Source organism: Populus trichocarpa, chromosome 6, assembly GCF_000002775.5.
Source record: "Populus trichocarpa isolate Nisqually-1 chromosome 6, P.trichocarpa_v4.1, whole genome shotgun sequence".
NCBI classification, from domain to species: domain Eukaryota; kingdom Viridiplantae; phylum Streptophyta; class Magnoliopsida; order Malpighiales; family Salicaceae; genus Populus; species Populus trichocarpa.
The window spans coordinates 8205004-8224987 of record NC_037290.2 but is presented as its reverse complement, the minus strand read 5'-3'; the positions used below and the strand labels follow the sequence as shown (position 1 = coordinate 8224987).

At 37.1% G+C, this 19984-nt stretch overlaps 2 protein-coding genes across 4 annotated transcripts; one reads left to right on the top strand and one right to left on the bottom strand.

The window, feature by feature from the left end:
- Positions 1-801: 801 nt before the first annotated feature.
- Positions 802-13567, top strand: LOC7468077 (regulatory-associated protein of TOR 1). 2 transcript variants are annotated; one of them, XM_024604044.2, is made up of 23 exons: positions 802-1528; positions 3203-3305; positions 3994-4076; positions 4150-4308; positions 4420-4536; positions 4659-4816; positions 5145-5299; positions 5420-5564; positions 5648-5726; positions 5904-6005; positions 6214-6297; positions 6403-6513; positions 7014-7367; positions 7460-7649; positions 8325-8924; positions 9053-9370; positions 9475-9598; positions 10014-10138; positions 10240-10385; positions 10481-10582; positions 12232-12317; positions 12638-12722; positions 12821-13567. In XM_024604044.2, exons 1-23 carry the CDS (start codon positions 1172-1174, stop codon positions 13157-13159), a joined length of 4122 nt encoding a protein of 1373 aa, XP_024459812.2. In that variant the 5' UTR covers positions 802-1171; the 3' UTR covers positions 13160-13567. The 2 variants fall into 2 exon arrangements, with proteins under 2 accessions (XP_024459812.2, XP_002309174.2); XM_002309138.4 differs by having other exon boundaries at positions 9053-9382.
- A 409-nt stretch (positions 13568-13976) lies between these two features.
- On the bottom strand, positions 13977-19083 carry LOC7487353 (TOM1-like protein 6). Of its 2 annotated transcripts, XM_024604046.2 has the most exons (9): positions 18624-19083; positions 18202-18280; positions 17855-17953; positions 17028-17141; positions 16341-16504; positions 16155-16236; positions 15992-16077; positions 15557-15838; positions 13977-15189 (listed from the first exon to the last, which is right to left on the bottom strand). In XM_024604046.2, exons 1-9 carry the CDS (start codon positions 18761-18763, stop codon positions 14277-14279), a joined length of 1959 nt encoding a protein of 652 aa, XP_024459814.2. In that variant the 5' UTR covers positions 18764-19083; the 3' UTR covers positions 13977-14276. The 2 variants fall into 2 exon arrangements, with proteins under 2 accessions (XP_024459814.2, XP_024459815.2); XM_024604047.2 differs by lacking the exon at positions 18202-18280 and having other exon boundaries at positions 18624-18772.
- Between the last annotated feature and the right edge of the window lie 901 nt (positions 19084-19984).

Below are 19984 nucleotides of genomic sequence, written 5' to 3'. Positions count from 1 at the left end.
ATAAAAAATATTTTAAGTGTCTTGAGTCAGGCAGTCATACCTGACCCAACACACGCCAACAACTTTTGAAAAAATAAAATAAAAAAGATAATACCCCTCATGATTCTTTGAACATCTATAATGTGATTCATAGTGTAAATATTTTATGTATATAATACCAGCACAATGATTTTTTCACACGTTTTAAAGTATAGTATAATATAATAATAATAAAGATAGAAAAGTACTTTTCCAGCCATAAACGGTGAAACTGTATACCCACAGCGTTTATTTCGTTAGTGATAATGAGTAATAATCAATAACAGTTATGAACCCAAAGGAGGAGAATATGGGAAAAAAGAAAAGAATTTGGAATCGATTCTTTCCATTTTTTATTTGCTAAATTCCTCTTTTATTCTGAAATCACACTCCTCTCCAGAACTAATTCTTGAATCAGCTTCGATATATTGAAATCATTTAAAAAAAATAAAAAAAATGTATAAAAATATAACTTGGATATTTCTAATAAATCCCAAATCATCAACCAATAGTATAATACTACGAGATGCTTAATATCATTTACGGTTTTCGTTGTCTGTTAGTAATTAAATAATCTCAAGTGAACAATTATAGTCATTAGAAAAGAGAAGATGCTGTAATTATAACAATTTTAAAACCGTTATTTTATTATTAAATATCCTCAACAAAAGGATGTTGTAATTAATTACCCTGTAGTGTACACTGCTGTATTAAAACAAAATCAAAATAACCTAACAAAAACAAAATTATATTATAATTTAAATTAAAAAAGACACAGGGAAAGACAAGAACAGCAATCCTATTCTCCCTCATCATCTCTCTCCCCCTCTCTCCACTTTATTTCTCTTTCTCCCTCTCTCGCTGCGCCTCCACACTGTCCCCCCACCACCACAACCACCACCACATCACCGAGCTGGATTCTCTCTCTTCTCTCTTACGCATCTCCATGCGCCGCTGGTTCAGCGGTTTCGTTGATTAACCCCCTCCCCTCCCTCTGTAGATACCCTTACACACGACCACAATAAACCCCCCCCCTCTCTCGTGATTCGAAAAACGACACCGTTTTATCACTTCCAGGAGCTAGGGTTTCGAAACCAGATATCCATTTCTAGAAAAAAACTTGTAAATATTATTGTCGTGTTTAGGGATTTGGATGGCATTGGGAGATTTAATGGCGTCAAGATTCTCCTCACAATCTCCAGTTGCTTTTGTATCGAACCATTATGATCATTATCCGTCAAGTCACGAAGATGATGCTATTGATGTAGCCAGAAGAGATGACAATAATAATAGTAATAATAATAGAGATAGAGATTCTGATACTGCTAGCACTAGTAATTACGGCGGAGGCAATGCCACGGCAAGCACCACCGCCACAACCACTACTAGTACGGCGTATTTGCCGCAGACTGTTGTTTTGTGTGAGCTTAGACACGAGGCATTTGAAGCTTCTGTGCCTACCGGTCCGTCTGATAGTGGACTCGTTTCGAAATGGCGGCCCAAGGACCGAGTAAGATACTGAGTTTTGATGTTTTGTGTTATTTTTTATGTTTTAGTGTTTGATTGAATGTGAATGAGTTATAGTTTTTTCTAGGGTTTTTTTTGTCAGCTATTCATTCTGGTGGATTTATGATTATGAAGAAAATTTGATCTTTTATGGTTGTTGTGTAGTTATTAAATGAAAAACACTTTTAAGAAAATAGTTAGATGAATAGACAATGGAACTGTTGAGATGAGATGAAATTATTGTTTGGGTGGGGAAGTTTTACAGTAGTGTTGCTACGCGGAGGAATTGTTGTATCACACTGGCAACTGGCTGTTATGTGATCACTGGAAACTGTGGTTTCTTGGTGGGTGGGGGTGGTTTGAAGAGGTTTTGATTCAATATAAATATAAATTGTGGCACTTGACATTTTCCGTAAATGTTTCATAGAGGTTGTCTTTTAAACCAGTGATATTTAACATGGCATCCCTGGAAATGAATTACAGTTTATAGAGAAGTACTAATTAGGGTTTTGCTTTATTGGTAGAAAGTGTATGCCATCAATTACTTGACATCATATTAGCTTAACAATTATACAAGGAAAATTTGGGTTTAGAAATCCTAATGTCAGTAAAAGTAACAGCTCGTCTGACCTTTGATGAGTGTTCTATGCTTTGTGAAATTTCCGAAACAAAGTGAGCTGAGGAAATTGAAATGCCAGTATCTTTTTTGCTTCTTCTTGACATTTTACTTTAGATGAAAAAGTCATTTAACTTTCAAAATAGTAAAGAGATTTCAATACTACTACAATGAGGGTTATCATATAGACCATGTCACTGTTGGTTGGTCGTGCCCTGCATAGCTGACTGTCTGCTGGGAAACGAACATGTCTACAGAGCTCCTGAAGATCCTTGATTCAGTCTTAGCAGTCTTTTGATGAACAGTTTTGATTTCTCTTTTTATTTTTATTTTGCCTTGAGCTTGCTTCTCTAGTTCTTAACTCTATCTGCTGCTATGGCCTAGCAAACATCTAATAATATTAAACGTGTGTTTGGAATTGGCGCTTTTGAGCTCAAAAAGTACCAACTTTTTGGGGTGCTATTCCTTGCTTTGGGAAAACATTGAAAATTCCCCAAAGGCATCAATTTAAGCTTAGCATTGCTGTAAGATGGGATGATAGTGTACAATGAATTTCCTAATTGGTTTTGTTGCTTTAGGGCTCCCACAGGGCTGACCACCTCTTTTCCTAGGATTGCCATAGATTTTGGCAAATGCCACTAGATCTTGTGGATGAAACACGTGTATTAGGAATTGGGTACTGATTTTATTGCTTGGATGGATTAGAAGAAAATGATGTAGCAAAAAGAGTAAATCATATCCGAAAATAGCTTCTTGAAAGAAAAATATTGAACGAGTTATTAACTAAAGAAAAACTGCATGCATTTAGCAGTTGCATGTTGTGGGATGCCATTGCCTCCACTTGCATTTTTGACAAAAGAAGTTTTTTTCTTTGTATGTAATATTTTTCTTTCATTGATAATGGCTAGGATGGTAATATCTAGGACATCATGTTTTTTGTACCTGGCTATATTTCTTATCATCTCCATGTTGTGCCACCACGGTAAATTTTTGTTCTAGATGCTTACAAGTTATATCTTCACATGTACTTGTGTTTGATTTAGCTCCCAACTTTTTGTGCAGATGAAGACTGGATATGTAGCTCTAGTTTTGTGTTTAAACATCAGTGTTGATCCTCCGGATGTAATAAAGATATCCCCTTGTGCCAGAATGGAGTGCTGGACAGGTGCACTTTGAGCTGCTGATCTCTCCTATTAGTTTTAAATATTTGCCTTCTCTCTACTCATGCTCTGTATGCTGCTTTCACTTAAGCTTTTGTTTTAATATTAGAATTGTGTGGTTTATAAACTTTTTTTTAGAAGGCCAATTGGTCAAAAGACCCTCGAACTTTTTGTCAAATCCAACTTGACCCCTGGCTTTTCCTTTTTTCGATTTTGGTCCCTCAAACTATCAAGTCAAAGCAGTTGATCATGGAGGCGGTAATTACAGCCATCTGTTTTTAACGAAGGTGGCCAAATGCTTTGACCTGATAGTTCGAGGGACCAAAATCAGAAAAACAAAAGTTAGGGGTTAAGTTGGGTTTAACCAAAGTCCAGGGGCTCTTTTGACCAGTTAGCTTTTTAAGAAACTGTTGTGTGGTGCTTAACTTGTCTCTACTATTTGATTATTTATCTTACTGTTGGATTCCTATAGTTGTAATGCTTTGTTGGATGTATGGAAGGAAGCAATGTACTAGAATCTGGGAGCTTACTGCAATTTTTCAACTACACAATTTAAATCCAATTTACTTTCCCATCATTTTATCTCCATGGCAAATAAGTGAAACATAATCAAGAAATGCTAAGAACAATCTCCTTTTATTCATGAATTTAAATCCTCCCTTTTGAGGTTCTAATTTTCTTTTTTCTTGGCAGATCCACTTTCAATGGCACCTCAAAAAGCTCTTGAAACAATTGGAAAAAACTTAAGCATTCAGTATGAAAGGTGGCAACCTAAGGTGAGGGAATTCTTGACACTTCTTTCTTTGAATTATAGTTCCATTTTTATTTACGTTGTTCATCTATTAACAGGCTCGCTACAAGGTTCAACTTGATCCTACTGTTGATGAAGTGAAGAAACTTTGTAATACATGCCGAAAATATGCCAAGTCTGAGAGAGTTTTGTTTCATTACAATGGACATGGTGTTCCAAAGCCAACTGCTAACGGTGAAATCTGGCTATTCAATAAGGTTTTACTTTTACTCCTTTAGTTGATGAGTTTTTTTATTTCACTGCTACAGTAATCTTTCTAGACATTTTTATATTTAACATGCTAAAAATTTTCTTCATCACTGGTGTAGAGTTATACACAATACATTCCCTTGCCAGTCAGTGATCTTGATTCCTGGCTGAGAACACCGTCAATCTATGTTTTTGATTGCTCTGCTGCTGGGATGATAGTCAATGCATTTCTGGAGGTATTCAGCAATTGTGTCACTATAAGTTTCTTTCTATGTACCATTGACTGCTGTTTCATAAAATTTGATCTCACAATTTGAGTAATCTGATTCTAACATGGCTGTTACTATTCTTTAAATAGCTTCATGACTGGAATGCTTCTGGCTCTGCTGGATCCACGCGGGATTGCATTTTGCTTGCAGCCTGTGAAGCACACGAGACTTTGCCACAAAGTGATGAATTTCCTGCTGATGTGTTCACTTCATGCCTCACCACTCCTATCAAGATGGCATTGAAATGGTGAAGCTTTTATCTTTTTAGTTTTGATTGTTACAATCCATCCTTTCTTTTTCTTTCAGATAGCAACTTTCTGACTTCTGGATAAGGATTTCCATGTTGTTTTTTCTCCTCATTACATTAGTTAGTGTTTTCTATTTATATACCTTGCCTGTGATTATCCTCTATTCTTTTGTCGTCTGTTGACTTTACAAGGAATATTTAAATGTACTATGTTGAGTTGTCTTGATATTTGGAGTTTTCATGCGGTTCACTTCTGAAATGTTGTGGTAATTGATTATTTTTGTGGCAAGTACTTGTTAATCATTTGGTTTTCATCCATGTGCCCCAGGTTCTACAGACGTTCACTACTTTGTGACTCCCTTGACTACTCATTAATTGATAAAATTCCTGGCCGGCAAAATGATCGTAAAACGCTTCTGGGAGAATTGAACTGGATCTTTACTGCAGTGACAGACACAATTGCTTGGAATGTTCTTCCTCGTGGTAGTTTCTTCTTAGTAAAAAATGATTTTTTGATTTTTCATATGTGCACTTCCTCTGATTTAGTTCTTCATTTGTCTCTTTCTTTGTTACATGTAGATAACACTTAGTTTTACTCTGCAGATCTTTTCCAGAAGTTGTTCAGGCAAGATTTGCTAGTTGCCAGTCTGTTCAGAAATTTTTTGCTTGCTGAAAGAATTATGCGTTCGGCAAATTGTTCTCCAATTTCTCATCCAATGTTGCCACCAACCCATCAGCATCATATGTGGTATTGTACGAAATACTTGTTTAGTCAGCCCTGCAGTGTGTTCACATATCCATTTATCACTGTTTCACTAAGGTTCAATGCAGGGATGCATGGGATATGGCTGCTGAAATTTGCCTCTCTCAGCTTCCATCTCTGGTCGAGGATCCAAATGCAGAATTCCAGGTGTGTTCCATTGTGATACTATGCTCCAATAAAATGGCATGAAATTTCTTCCGCCACAATTGTAATGAGCTTTTGGAAGACTGAATTTCTTTATTTATTTTTCATATTATTACCTTTTGTCCATCCAAAGCATAAAAATTTAATGTGTCTAAGCAACATGCCTTTCTTTTGATTCAGCCGAGTCCTTTTTTTACTGAACAACTGACGGCTTTTGAGGTGTGGTTGGACCATGGATTTGAACATAAGAAGCCACCCGAGCAGTTGCCTATTGTTCTTCAGGTGTGTGCCACTTAGTTCATGTTAATTTCAAGAAAATCATAAGTGGCTTTTTTTCCTTCTGTTTGTAATTACAAAAAACAAACTGGTAAAATGCTTTATATTAGGTTAGATTTTATCCACATCTGTGCCTGTCTTAGCTAAATTCTTTTCTTTTGTTCTGTTTTCTGTAACTATTATCTTATGAGATCTTTTATTTATTCATATACAGGTTCTGCTAAGTCAATGTCATCGGTTCCGAGCACTGGTGCTTCTAGGGAGATTCCTTGATATGGGACGCTGGGCAGTGGATCTGGTACTTGCTGATGAATTCTTTGGTGCAAAAGCTTTTTTATGAACAAGTGCTCATGGATTGGGGTTTTATTATCATGGCATGATTGACTTGGTTTTTTTTTTCTAGGCTTTATCTGTTGGAATATTTCCATATGTTTTGAAGCTGTTGCAAACAACAACACCAGAACTAAGGCAAATTCTTGTATTCATATGGACAAAAATTCTAGCGCTGGATAAGGTACATTTTCAAGGTCTTTTTAACTTTTTTGACAAGTTGGTGCATGTATGGTGTGCTATATTAAACAATATTTTGAATTTTTTTGGTCTCTAGTGGTGGTTACTGGAGTAAAATACTCTCCACCTGTATTTTAAATTAGCATAAGATGAAAGGGTGCAAATGATCATTTTTAGTGATGAAAAGAATTATCAAAAGGCAAGCTGCCAAGAAATGTTGAAATAATATTGTGCAGTTTTTGCCTCTGGGGCATGTAGCTAAAATACTATTTTCCTAGTTCATAAGACTACAACAGTGGCATTATTGTTCAAAGAATTACTTAGGCTGGAAATTTAACAACTATAAACTATATTTTACTGCCTTTAATTCCCAATTTTCTCGTGGCTATTATTCTTTTGTCAAAAGAATTTACCAAGGCTGGAAATTTTACCACTATTAGAATTACTTTCCATTTGATTGTTTTCTATAACAGTACTTAAGAAGTTCTTTCTTGTGGATCTCAGTCATGCCAGGTTGATCTTGTTAAGGATGGGGGGCATACATATTTTATTAGGTTTCTCGACAGCTTGGAAGCATATCCAGAACAGCGTGCAATGGCTGCATTTGTTTTGGCTGTTATTGTTGATGGACACAGACGGGGCCAGGAAGCCTGTATTAAAGCTGGTTTGATTCATGTGTGCTTGAAGCACCTTCAAGGTTCAGTGCCAAATGACACACAAACTGAACCCTTGTTTCTTCAGTGGCTATGCCTCTGCCTGGGAAAGCTGTGGGAGGATTTCACAGAGGCTCAGATACTAGGTTTGCAGGCTGACTCCCCAGCAATATATGCTCCTCTACTGTTGGAGCCCCAACCAGAGGTTTACCTTTTTATTAGTTTGTTATCCTCAGCAGTTCTTCTTGAGTTTGCTTATTTGTTGAACTACTTAATTACATAATCTATTCATTCCAGGTTAGGGCTTCTGCTGCATTTGCACTGGCCACCTTGCTTGATGTTGGGGGTGATGTCTGCAGGGATGGTGCTACTGGAGATGATGAGTTTGATGATGATGAAAAAATTAGAGCTGAAATTAGTATTGTTAGAAGTCTATTAAGTGCTGTTTCAGATGGAAGTCCTCTGGTCAGGGCGGAGGTTGCTGTAGGTATGTGTAGCTAACTATTAACATTTCTATACTTGATCGATTATGTTTTCTTTCTTTTAGTTTAGTGCTGTGAATATGCCTTCAATTGCAATTATCTTGTATAATTCAGTTGGGGGCAGGTTAATAGCATCAACTATCGCTGGCGCCATGGTTAACATTTTGGAATTTAAAAGAATACCTGAAGCGCTACCTTCTCTTATCATTTTTTCTCAGCCCAATTTTGGTTATCATCTGTTCTGTGGGAAATTTTTTTCTTCTGTCAACAAATTAAAATAAAAATTTTGGGGCTTAAATCTATAATAATACATCCTCCAAAGCCAGTGAGTCTACTAACATGCTTGACAAAGCACACCAATTATTAAAGCTAATTATATCTCTGGTGGATCATTTATTTGATCCCTACTTTTCAAAATGACCTTTATAGGTTTTTGTACTCATAAAAGGCTGTACAAAGATTAGGAGGCAACGTAAGACTTTTTTTCCCGTGAAAAGCAATGTTGTTTGGTGTCTTTTTGCTTCTTCATGTCCACTTTGTTTCTTCACCAGTTCTGGGGCAAGTGTAGGGGTATAGATGTGTGGGGCAGTCCATATTTTTTCTCCTATTTCATGTTTGTTTTAGTAAGTCCCTGGGATTACAATTGTGAATCATGAATGAATTCAGTTCTCTTTGTGCAGCTCTGGCACGCTTTGCATTTGGCCACAAACAGCACCTCAAGTCAATTGCTGCCTCCTATTGGAAACCTCAGTCTAATTCTCTACTCAGCTCATTACCTTCTTTGGCCCATATAAAAGCTACAGGTAGTGGACATGCCAACCCTAATCAGTATGTGCCACATGCAAGTATTGTTTCATCTCAATTTGGCCCTCTGACAAGAGTTGGTAGTGACAGCCCATCCGTGGTTCGAGATGGAAGGGCTTCCACTAGCAGTCCTACTACAGCTGGAATTATGCATGGATCACCATTATCTGATGATTCATCTCTGCATTCTGATTCTGGTATATTGAATGACATTGTCAGCAATGGGGAAGTACTCCATTCAAGGCCAAAGCCTCTGGATAATGCATTATATTCCCAGTGTGTGCTGGCTATGTGCACTTTGGCCAAGGATCCTTCTCCACGCATAGCAAGCCTTGGTCGAAGGGTACTGTCGATTATTGGGATTGAACAAGTGGTGACAAAATCTGTAAATTCCACTGGTAGCAGTGGTCCCAAAACTTCATCTCCAAGTCTTGCTGGACTGGCTCGTTCATCATCATGGTTAGACATGCATGCAGGTAATTCTCTTTATATCTTTTTACCATGACTGTACTGTCACTCCAAGCAAGTGATTGTGTCAGCTTATTTATCTGCACCTTTATCTTTTGATCTTCTCTAATCTTTAATTTTGGAATATTTTTGACAGGTCACATTCCTTTGACATTCAGAACTCCTCCTGTCAGTCCTCCACGATCAAGCTACTTAACAGGAATGCGTAGGGTGTGTTCTTTGGAGTTCAGGCCGCACCTTATGAATTCTCCAGATTCAGGATTAGCTGATCCTCTTTTAGCTTCTGTTGGATCTTCTGGAGGCACAGAGCGGAGTTTGCTTCCTCAGTCAACTATCTACAATTGGAGTTGTGGTCACTTCTCAAAGCCGCTTCTCACCACACCGGATGATACTGAAGAAATATTAGTTAGAAGGGAAGAAAGGGAAAAATTTGCACTGGAACATATTGCAATGTGTCAGCACTCTTGTGTGTCTTTCTATTTCTTTTCTCTTCTTTTATTTATTTATTTTTGTACAAGTTTTTGGTTGAGCTGATGAAATGTTCATTTTCTTGGCCAGCTGTTAGCAACCTTAATAACAGAATTGCTAGCTGGGATACAAAGTTTGAAACTGGTACAAAGACAGCCTTGCTGCAGCCTTTCTCTCCTATTGTGGTTGCTGCTGACGAGAATGAACGAATTAGGTAAGCCAGTCTTTATTCAATACATCTTTTATGGAGTATTATTTTAGTTTCTCAGGGCTCTGTTTTGACATGCCAAGTGTGGTCACAGATTAATGACATTGTATGATGTCATGATTTCAAAAGTTGGGAAACTTGCATACATTGTACAATATGCCAACAGGAACTACTTCTCAGTGGCTCTGGCTTCTTGCTTAAGTTCATCTTTAGTCCTGTTTATCCTGTTACCTTTTGCATCTATTAAGAACAATTCAGCATGTATTCTACCTAAATTCTACTGATACTACAGAAAGGCCTGGGCAAACAAAAACTGGAGTACGGATTCTTTTGTTTTTTTCCCTGGTGATAGGCAAATAATTTTTAATCTTTTCTCTGATATTGATCTCTTGAGTGATGTGTGATGCTTGTTTCTTTGAAGGGTGTGGAATTATGAGGAAGCTACCCTTCTGAATGGGTTTGATAATCATGATTTTCCTGACAGAGGAGTTTCGAAGCTGTGTCTTGTAAACGAGCTAGATGACAGTTTGCTCCTTGTTGCTTCATGTAATGTTTTTTTACTGATTTTCATTTCATTTCATGGTGGCTAGACTGGTCCTTTATTAGAATGCTTGGAATCATTTTTGCCATACTTGTTTTTGCTGCAGGTGATGGAAATATACGGATTTGGAAAGACTACACTGTGAAGGGTAAGCAAAAGCTTGTCACTGCATTTTCTTCAATCCAAGGTCATAAACCTGGTGTGCGGAGTTTGAATGCTGTTGTGGACTGGCAACAACAATCTGGATATCTGGTACATACTCACTTAAGTTTGTCTTTGGTACTGTTTTTATATTCGTAATGTGATGTTCATAATAGTTTCTTCTATTTTTAATGTTGCTTTCCTAGTATGCTTCGGGTGAGATATCATCCATCATGCTTTGGGACCTGGATAAAGAGCAGCTTATTCATTCTATTCCTTCATCATCAGATTGTAGCGTCTCAGCAATGGTGAGTTTTGTTGTTTCCTGGGGTTGTTTTTGAAAGTAGTATCATTCTTTGCTACAATAGATAATAGCAGAACTAAGTTAGAATTTACGAAAAGTGGCAAATTTAAAACATTGTAGTTTTGAAGAGATTCTTTTGTTCTTTTGTTTATGGTGTGCTTGTGGATGTGAGAATGATTCAGGCACTTGTGTAATGAGAATAATAGAGCTTCTGATGGCATGAATATATCTTTAATAAATGTAAAATGGTTCTTTTCGTATTATTATTGTCATGACCTTTTGTACCTCATTTTTTCCTTTCTGATTATTTTACTGTTCAAGTTTTATGGGGTAGGCTCTCATATAACACCACTGCTATCATTACTATGTAATAACACTAAGAAAACATTATCACGCATGTACCTATTGGTGGTAAAATGCAGATGTGTGATTGGCTATAGGAGCTTTAACAAATACCTTTCTTTTCATTTGTGACAATGATGCTTGCTGGATACATTAAATGTTGTCTTACAGATTTTACCATTGTCTTTTGCTGATGTTCAATTTTTAACTGATTGTGCTTGAGAGCTTTTCCCTATCATCATAAACCGCGGAGTTAAAAGAAATCTTGTCAAGGTTTGTAGAAAGCTGTTTCCAAGTGAATGAAACCCAGCCTTGGATCCAAAGTCTTGCTTCTCTGTTCTGTTCTAATTAGTGCTAGGTGTGGGTTTTTTTTTTCTTCAATTTTCTTCCCTCTTACTCCAGTATTCAAAATGTGTAGATAAACCTTTTTCTCTTTCTGGAATTGCTGTTGCAAGGAATATATTGGTTTATTTTTACTTAAACCTCAGAGCGGTGTTTTTAGAATACTCCATAAACTTTTAGTTTACCCTGCCACAGTTTTCATCCATTATAATCATATAATCTGCAAATAATAAAAATCATGGTGTATCATCTTGAATATGGACAATTTCTCCATCATGAAAGCAAAAGGTAGAGGCCGCAAACCAAAAGGACTGTCCGGATGGTAGACTCTTGGTGCTACCCAACCATGATGGATAAATAGTTCATGTCCCTCCCAATAGCTCTCACCCTTGTAATTGTCCTTTATACATTCACTTGTTCCCCAGCTCCACAATAGGACCTCTGGTACATTATCTAGAGTGATAGAAAGTTTATGGAGGTCTCTTTTTTTTCTTTGTATTTGCATCAGCCTCATTGGGAATAATATAGCCTTCATAGTTGCCTGGCATAAAAGTGAACTGGTTTTCTCATGGAGTAGCATTTTAATGTGCTGCTCTGGTGCTTATCAAGGATTATTCTCCTTCACCACTTATTTGCATAGCAATTTGCTTTCTATAGCCAGTGACTAAACGTTGCAGTTCTTGGTACTACATGTTTCAATAGAATCTTCAAATTGAATTCATATGGATAAGGTTGTTCCATGCCCAAAATTGGTTATGGGCAAAGATTATGTATGTAAATCGCAAATCTTGTCCAAATTTAAGAATGTTTATAATTTTTGTGCACTATTGTTTCTGCCACCATATCAAGCATCCACATCTTTAATTATCTTTTATTTATTGCTATTTGGTAGTTTATTTCATATCTGCTGTCATCATTAGTAACTTGTCAAATCTGTTGAATGATCTTCATTTATGTTTATCTGTGCAGTCTGCTTCTCAAGTTCATGGAGGTCAATTTACTGCTGGTTTTGTGGATGGATCTGTCAAACTCTATGATGTCAGAACACCTGAAATGTAAGCACTGCTCGTAAAGTGTTCCTCTGGCTCTGGCATGGCATAAATGTTTGCTTGTTTTTGACGTTTTGATAAGCTTGTTACCGTTGCTACCTTTTTTATGATAACAATCCCAAATTCAAATATACTGGTTCCTAATGCTTTACAGTGAAACAAGTAATGGGATTGTATGTGATGGAACGTGTTTGGGATTTTATCATATGATGAAATATGTTAATCTTATTATAGACCAGACTATTCAGTAACTTATATTACAAGCTCAAAAGATATATTCCTTTGCGTTCCCTTCTGTTTAACTGTCGTATTTTTTCTAATCTTAGGCTTGTTTGTGCTACTCGGCCGCACACTGAGAATGTAGAAAAAGTTGTGGGGATTGGCTTTCATCCTGGGCTTGATCCTGGAAAGGTAACAATTGCACTTTGTGATATACTTGTTTGTTTAGACTGCTGGTGGATTTGTATCTTACCTTGCCACAATTCTCTTTTTCTCTTGTTTTCTTTCAGATTGTCAGTGCATCCCAGGCTGGTGACATGAAGTTCCTGGATATGAGAAATTATAGAGATCCCTATCTCACGATCAAGGCCCACAGGGGCTCACTCACAGCTTTAGCTGTTCATAGGCATGCCCCTATTATTGCCAGTGGATCGGCAAAACAAATTATTAAATTATTCAGTCTAAATGGTGAACCATTAGGCTCCATTAGATACCACCTAACCATAATGGCCCAGAAGATCGGTCCTGTAAGCTGCCTCACCTTCCATCCTTACCAGGTACTCCTTGCTGCTGGTGCTACTGATGCTTTATTCTCAATCTACGCCGATGACAACACTCAAGCAAGATGAAAGCACACTTCTTTACTGGTTGACTATGTCGTAGTTTTTGGTGGCTGCACAAGTACTGAATGATTTGTTAATGTCACCGATGCTAGTTTATGGCTTCAATTTATCATCAGATGTGACAGTCGACCATGCCAACACCTGTTTGCTGAAACACTGATTTGACGTCCTGAATCGCGTGCCAGATATTTCATTAGCCTCCAGTGCTGAGGGTCAGATGGTGAGAAGAAGTCCTGCATGGTGTGGGTGGGGGGGCAAAAATGTGTGTAAATAGTTTCTTTTCCTTCGGTGTGTTCATTGATCCTTCCGTCTCCTTGTTCATTTTTATAAGCAACACGTGTCACTACATAATTGGAAGTGTTGCGAACAGATGTTTATAATCAGTTTATCATTCAATCCCAGAATATTTTAATAGGTTTATGGTTCCATAGGCTTTTGTATAGCTTGTAATTGATTGTCGAGTTTGCCACGTGTAACCCCTTGACCCTTTGAAAAATCCTCTTGTTTCAAGCATCCAGCAAGGCCAAGAATGGTGTGATTGAGATGTTAAAGACAGGATGCCCCCCCTTGTATCATCTCGACCATCAAATTAGAGTGATAAAAATGTCCGGCGGCGTTTAATATTCTGAGAAGAAGACGCTTAGGTAAAACTGGAACGGGGCCAAAAACATTCAGGGGGGAGCCAGTTATACGTATACATGCCAAGAATATGTTTGATCACACCACGGAAGTTCTACCTCCACAAATGACACCGTGGAAGGAGTGATGAAGCCAGGACAAGCTTCCAATGAAGAGCCTGGCTGCTTTTCGCAATTCAGGTTAATTGAAGATCAAAACCACTAAATCCCACATCAATTTCATATATCGGGAAAAATCATAGTCAAGTGCTGAGATAACCAGCAGAAGCTACCCAAGAGGTGGATGTACGACCCATCAATGGGGGAATGCAGAGCTATTATCGCCTCAACCTTCTTCGATACATCTAAAAATGAACCTTCTTACACACCCCAAACTGAAAGACCACACAACAGGCATTAGCCATATTCACAAAGATATATCCAGTTTGTTCACCCTATTCCCCACTAACATTTCACTTCCTCCCACCCACCATACTTTCGCCAGATCATCCCAGGCTTGGTGGTCTGCTGCTAGTCATTTTATACCTTCCATCAGCATTTCCAAGAACATTTAGATCTTCAAACAACCTGTATGGGGGAACAAAGGACTGCTTTTGTCCTGGAGCTGCAGGTATCCTAGAGGTGGAACTCATCCAAGGATCACCATTCATGGTTGATCCATTGCCTGCTTTTGTGGGAAATGAGTTAAATTGTTGCACAGGTCTAGCAGCTTGCACCGGTGTATAAGATGCAGTTTTGTTGGCCCGGGGAGATGAAAACATATTATTTGTAGCAGACATGTGATTTTGGTTGTTGAGATTACCAGTTGTAGCTGCCCAGGGTGGAGGTGGGTAGCAAGACGAGTACCGAGGATGTTGCAACTGGAACTGAGGTTGTAATTGTGGTTGAGATTGGGGCTGCAAGTACAGCTGAGGCTGAGGCACTGCTTGCTGCTGGGGTTGAGGTTGCAACTGTTGCAGCGGTTGAGATGGAGGTGGTAACTGGTGCTGCTGAGTTTGATGCTGTAACTGGGGTTGAGATGGAGGTCGTACTTGGTGCTGCTGAGTTTGAGGCTGGGCCCATGGAACGACATAGCTGTTGTATGGAATGGGCCCATGGTTTACAGGATAAGTTTGAGAAACGTACGGATAACCTTGTGTGTTGGAGGAAACATGTATTTGAGGCATGGTTTTGGAGACTGGTGGGGTGTGAGGGGAGGTTGATGTTGACAAGGTGAGGCTCAAAAAGTCAATCATGTCCTGCTCTTTCATGGTTCTTACTGGTGCAGGTGGATCAGTAAGAGCCAGAGCATTGCATGGGGAAGAGGTTGATGCAATGGGCACGCCAGCATCCAATGGCACAAGAGCCCCGTTTGTTCCACATGAGCTTTGAGATGACATGGAACGTGTTTTGGAATGCCTGTGTTCACAGAACAAAACAAGTGCAATTACTGCTTCGAGATAAACCAAAGTCTTGGTAAACACCCATGATGCAGAGCATGAACAAAGGAAACGGATAAATAATTTGTAAGATCTCCATAAAGGTTGGCCAGCTACCATAGTAAAATAAATTGAGTGGTCTTTTATTCACCAATTACTGCTCCTGTCGCTCCACATACTGGCCATAGTTATGGTCAAGGTTTATTTCCTACCTCATGATTGCTTTACGATGGGTTCCGTAGTGGTAGATCTGCTATCTCCCTTGTGTAATGTAATGTGAAAATAATTTAATAGTTCAGGTCACCAATGAAAAATTATATAAGATTATTTTCATAAGCATGAGCTACCTCCGAGCTAGCTGTGTGAAGCCATCCTCCTCTTCATCCTCTTCATCTATAGCGCTCCTTGTCGCATTAGGAACTGGTGTGGTGGAATTAGTTGTAGATCTTGGGCTGGCATCCCTTGCTTCAGTTGGCTTGATGTCTGAGGACCATCCTTCACTTGGTTTGGCGCATAAGCTTGTAACTTGAGTTGGCATTGGAGAGCCAGAAGCAATAGCATCATGTTTTGCAAGCAAGATTTGCATACTGTCATTTAGTTCAAGACCCTTACCAAGAAGTTCCTCGTCCCTGCATCATGACCAAGGTACTTTCAGATATTCATACACCAGACTGCATGGGATCAGCACACACATGCATGGAGAAACAAAGGCAAGCATACAGTTACCAGTCTTATATCAAAAACATGTTTTCAGCAAAATAGACATCTAACGAGTAACTGACCCAGTTGTAGCTAGCATCTGCATCAACTTTTTCTGGTTCGACCGACACCGGTCGACAAGATCAACTATCACTTCATCTTTTATAGCCTGAGAAGACAAGCAGGGCCACATCTCAAATATTTTCCTCAATTGTTTCGCTAAGGTAAAAAGCTCACTGCACATACCTCATGGTTTCCAGGGTTAACAGCTTGCAGCATATCATTCAAGAGCTCCATAACATCCCACATGGAATCCAAGCCTGACAAACTATGATAATTGAGAAAAATATCAGTCAATACAAAACATGAGATTTGGCAATTTTGAGAATACATCATAGACAACTACAACGTAAACCAGCGGTTGATCCTAACCTTAAGCATTCAATCTCTGCAGCCATTGTTTCATCAAGTCTTCTAGAAGAATTGCTAGGCATTCCATAACCAGGTTGGGTAAGCCTCAATGTTGGATTGGTTGCCGGTGGTGTAAATATTGGAGCTGCATCTAATGATCGCTGGGGAAATTCAACTCCAGCACGCTGCCATTCGCACACCCCGTAACTAAAAATTAATCTTTCTGTATAGATTCCATGTAATATGGCATAATTTGTTAATTAACTACTATGAATGAAAAAACTTTTGATCTGGCTGTCATAAAGGCATGTAAGAGCATATGAGCAATATTCCATCCAAAGAACTTGGCTTGCATCTCATTTGAATGCAATCATCTATAGCATCATTTGATGGCACTCTTATTATGAATCATGCATTGTTTTTAACACAGATCAAATTAAATCAAGACCATATCTTTCTAGCATTAAAAATTAAATTAAAAACCAAATTAAAAACTTGACAGCGCACTGTAATCCACAACAATATTTGGTTGGATACAAAACCTATAAATTATGTTTAGATCAGGGGCTTATCAGTCTAGCATTCAATGATTATTGCCCCACTTCCAAAGTCAACCAAGTAAAAATTTCATGCAAGAGTTGGCACACATACTGAACCCAGCAAGAGCACATCAAATAAAATAATAGAATATTTTAGCGAGATACTTACCCTTAATTCCTCATATGCCCAATAATACTGAGGATGTTTTCCTCCAGGCCCACCAAATGCCTCTTGCCACGAATCAAGCAAAGCCAGAATCTTATCTCTCACATGCATATCTGTCTGCACAACCATTTAAAATATGTGTTAAGTTAAGATTGAGGCTTCCCCCAGCGTAGCCCCTTTTTTGTTTTTGATGAAGAGTGATTAGATGAGAAAGATACAAACATCAAGGTTTCGACTTTCTCATGAAAAATCAACCACGTTCAATCTTATTTGAGATCAATGGAGGCCTCGGACAACATAACATGGAATTTTTGACATCAAAACCAAATAGCTCATTGAGCACTGTGGTTTTTATGGCAAAGGCACCAATAAGTGGCAATCATATCAAAACAATTTATCTGTTATCCTAGTTAAGATGGGCCGAAACTTTTGCTTATACTACTCTTAAATAAACCCGATTATGATTTCTCCTGAAATATTTTGGCTGGCCTAGTTAAAAGGTTTGAGATAAACAACCATTGCTGGAATTTCCATAAAACACACAGCATAACAATGTATCAATTGCAAAACACAAATGGTTCCACCTCTTTAATGTATATGCAAAACTCCATTTGACTATTAGACATTCTGCTGACATTTATCCTTTTGGTTGCTGGAGTTCAGAATTTAACATCTTGAAAACAGAATGGCTACAGAATTACAATTACAAAGGATTCTAAAGAAGGGAATCATATATACTGATTTCTAACACATATTAAAAAAGAAAACAAATCTCTACAGAGATGGTAAAATTGTGGATAATTACTTCTAGCAAGAATTCAAGGAGTTACCTTCTTCTTTATGATTTTCACCATTTCCCCCAATACATTCTTTTCAGCAATTTGAAAATGGACATAATCACCACAGTTCTTCACCATTGTCTCCAAAAGCTACAGAGAAAATTTTGCACTCAATTAAGCAAACCTAAAAAACCAAAAAAAAAAGAAGAAAGAAAACTTTATAAACAGCAGAGCTTCCTCGAATGCCAAATAGATAATTCAAATCCATATTTTGGTGCAAAAATCAAAAGAATTTCACATTCCAAAACACACATTTGAATTCGACAAAACCATAATCGAAATAAAAGCTTAAAAAAAAACATAGAAAAATTAGTGAATTCAAGAAAACAAAAGGCTACCGTCAAAGCGAGTAGTTGGACTTTAGGGCTCTTGTGCTGCAACCTTTTCTTCAAAGCTTTCACTACATCTTTGGCTTGCCTGATATATATATAAATAAATAACTCACCAAACAACACAACATAGTGTCTAAAAAAAACCCACTTGAAAAAAAAAAACACCATTTCTTCTTATAAATTATTTCTTATAAAATTAAAATTCTTTCCGGAAAAACAAAGCATACTGATTAATCGTTAACAAAGAAGTAAGCTTCAATTTCAGTTACAACACCTAAGAGAATTAAGAAGCAGGATCTTTAACACGTACGTATACGTATAAACATACGTATACAAATGCACAGGATAAAAAAACCCACCTGTTATCAAAACGTAAAATTCTGAATAAAAACATAAAAGAGTTAAAAAAGAAAAAAAAAAGGAATTACCAGTGATGAGAATTAACGGAGTCACAAATATCAATATTCATGGTCCAATCAGGACCGATTAAAAGATCGCTTGTTGCTTTATCAACGGCTACTGTTGCCGAAGAAGACGAACCCAAACCCATCCCCATAGCAAGAGCCATCAATCTCTCTCTTTCTTTACTTGTGTTTAGCTCGTTTTCTGGGAGTGTTGTTTGACGACAAAATTGAAGGTGACAGTGATGGTGATGATGATGATAAAAAGAAAGTCTCTCTCTTTCTTTCTCTTATTAATTATTTTCTTGTTTGGCAGGAAAGAAAATCAATCTAGGCCTTCTTGGTTGTTTTCCTTCTCTCTTTCTTTCTTTATCTGGGTCACTTCTCATTGATTTTCTCCCCTTTCTTTTCATTATTTTTTGACTCGCCATTTTCTTTCAGCCTTCTCTTCGCGGAAATGTCGTTTCCTTTTTCTTATTTCTCCCTATACATTATTTTATTAGTTGATAAACAAATTTCTTTAAATTAGAAAAATTGTCTTACATCGTACAGAAATATCATGTATTTACATTTATTTTCTTTAAAAAAGGAGTGTTTTTGTGAAAGGAAAAATATAATATTTGTGTCTTTGTATGTTAGAATAGAGAATAAAGCATGATTAATGGTTTTTTGTATGTTAGGAGAATCTGATCCTGCCTTTTGCTTATTTTATTTTAGTTTTATGGACCAATTTTTTTTCTTTTTCTTTATTTTTCTGCCCTTTCTGGGTGTTCTTTTTATGATTTTAAGTTTATTTGTTTTTATGTTTTAAAAATATTTTTTAACTTTTTAAATATATTAATATTAAAAAAATAAAAACTAAAATATATTTTTTAAAAAAAACACTTAACAGGTTTTTTGTCAGAATAATTTGAGAGAGAGAAAGAGAGAGATTAGAGGGTGTGGTCGTAGAATGGACAAAAATGATTATCAGAGGTCAGAATCAATCAGGGTGGGGCTTTGTCTGTTAAAGAAAAGTGGAGGTCAGTTTTGTCATGCAACCCACAAAACATGGATGGTGCAAAAAACAAAAAAAAAATTAAGAATATATTTGTTTTTATATTTTAAAAATATTTTTAAAAAAATTTAAAATTTATTTATTTATTTTAAATTAATATTTTTTTAATGTTTTAATGCGCTGATATCAAAAATTAATTTTAAAAATAAAATAATATTATTTTAATATATTTCTAAATAAATAATGTTTTAAAAAATAATCATAACCATAATTTAAAATTTAAAATTTATAGAGATATTGCCAATATTAGACATTGTACTGTAAACATAGGATTGTTTTGGCTGTTTCTAAGCAGTTCGATTTTACTTGTAAGAAAGTTCATTTATGACGA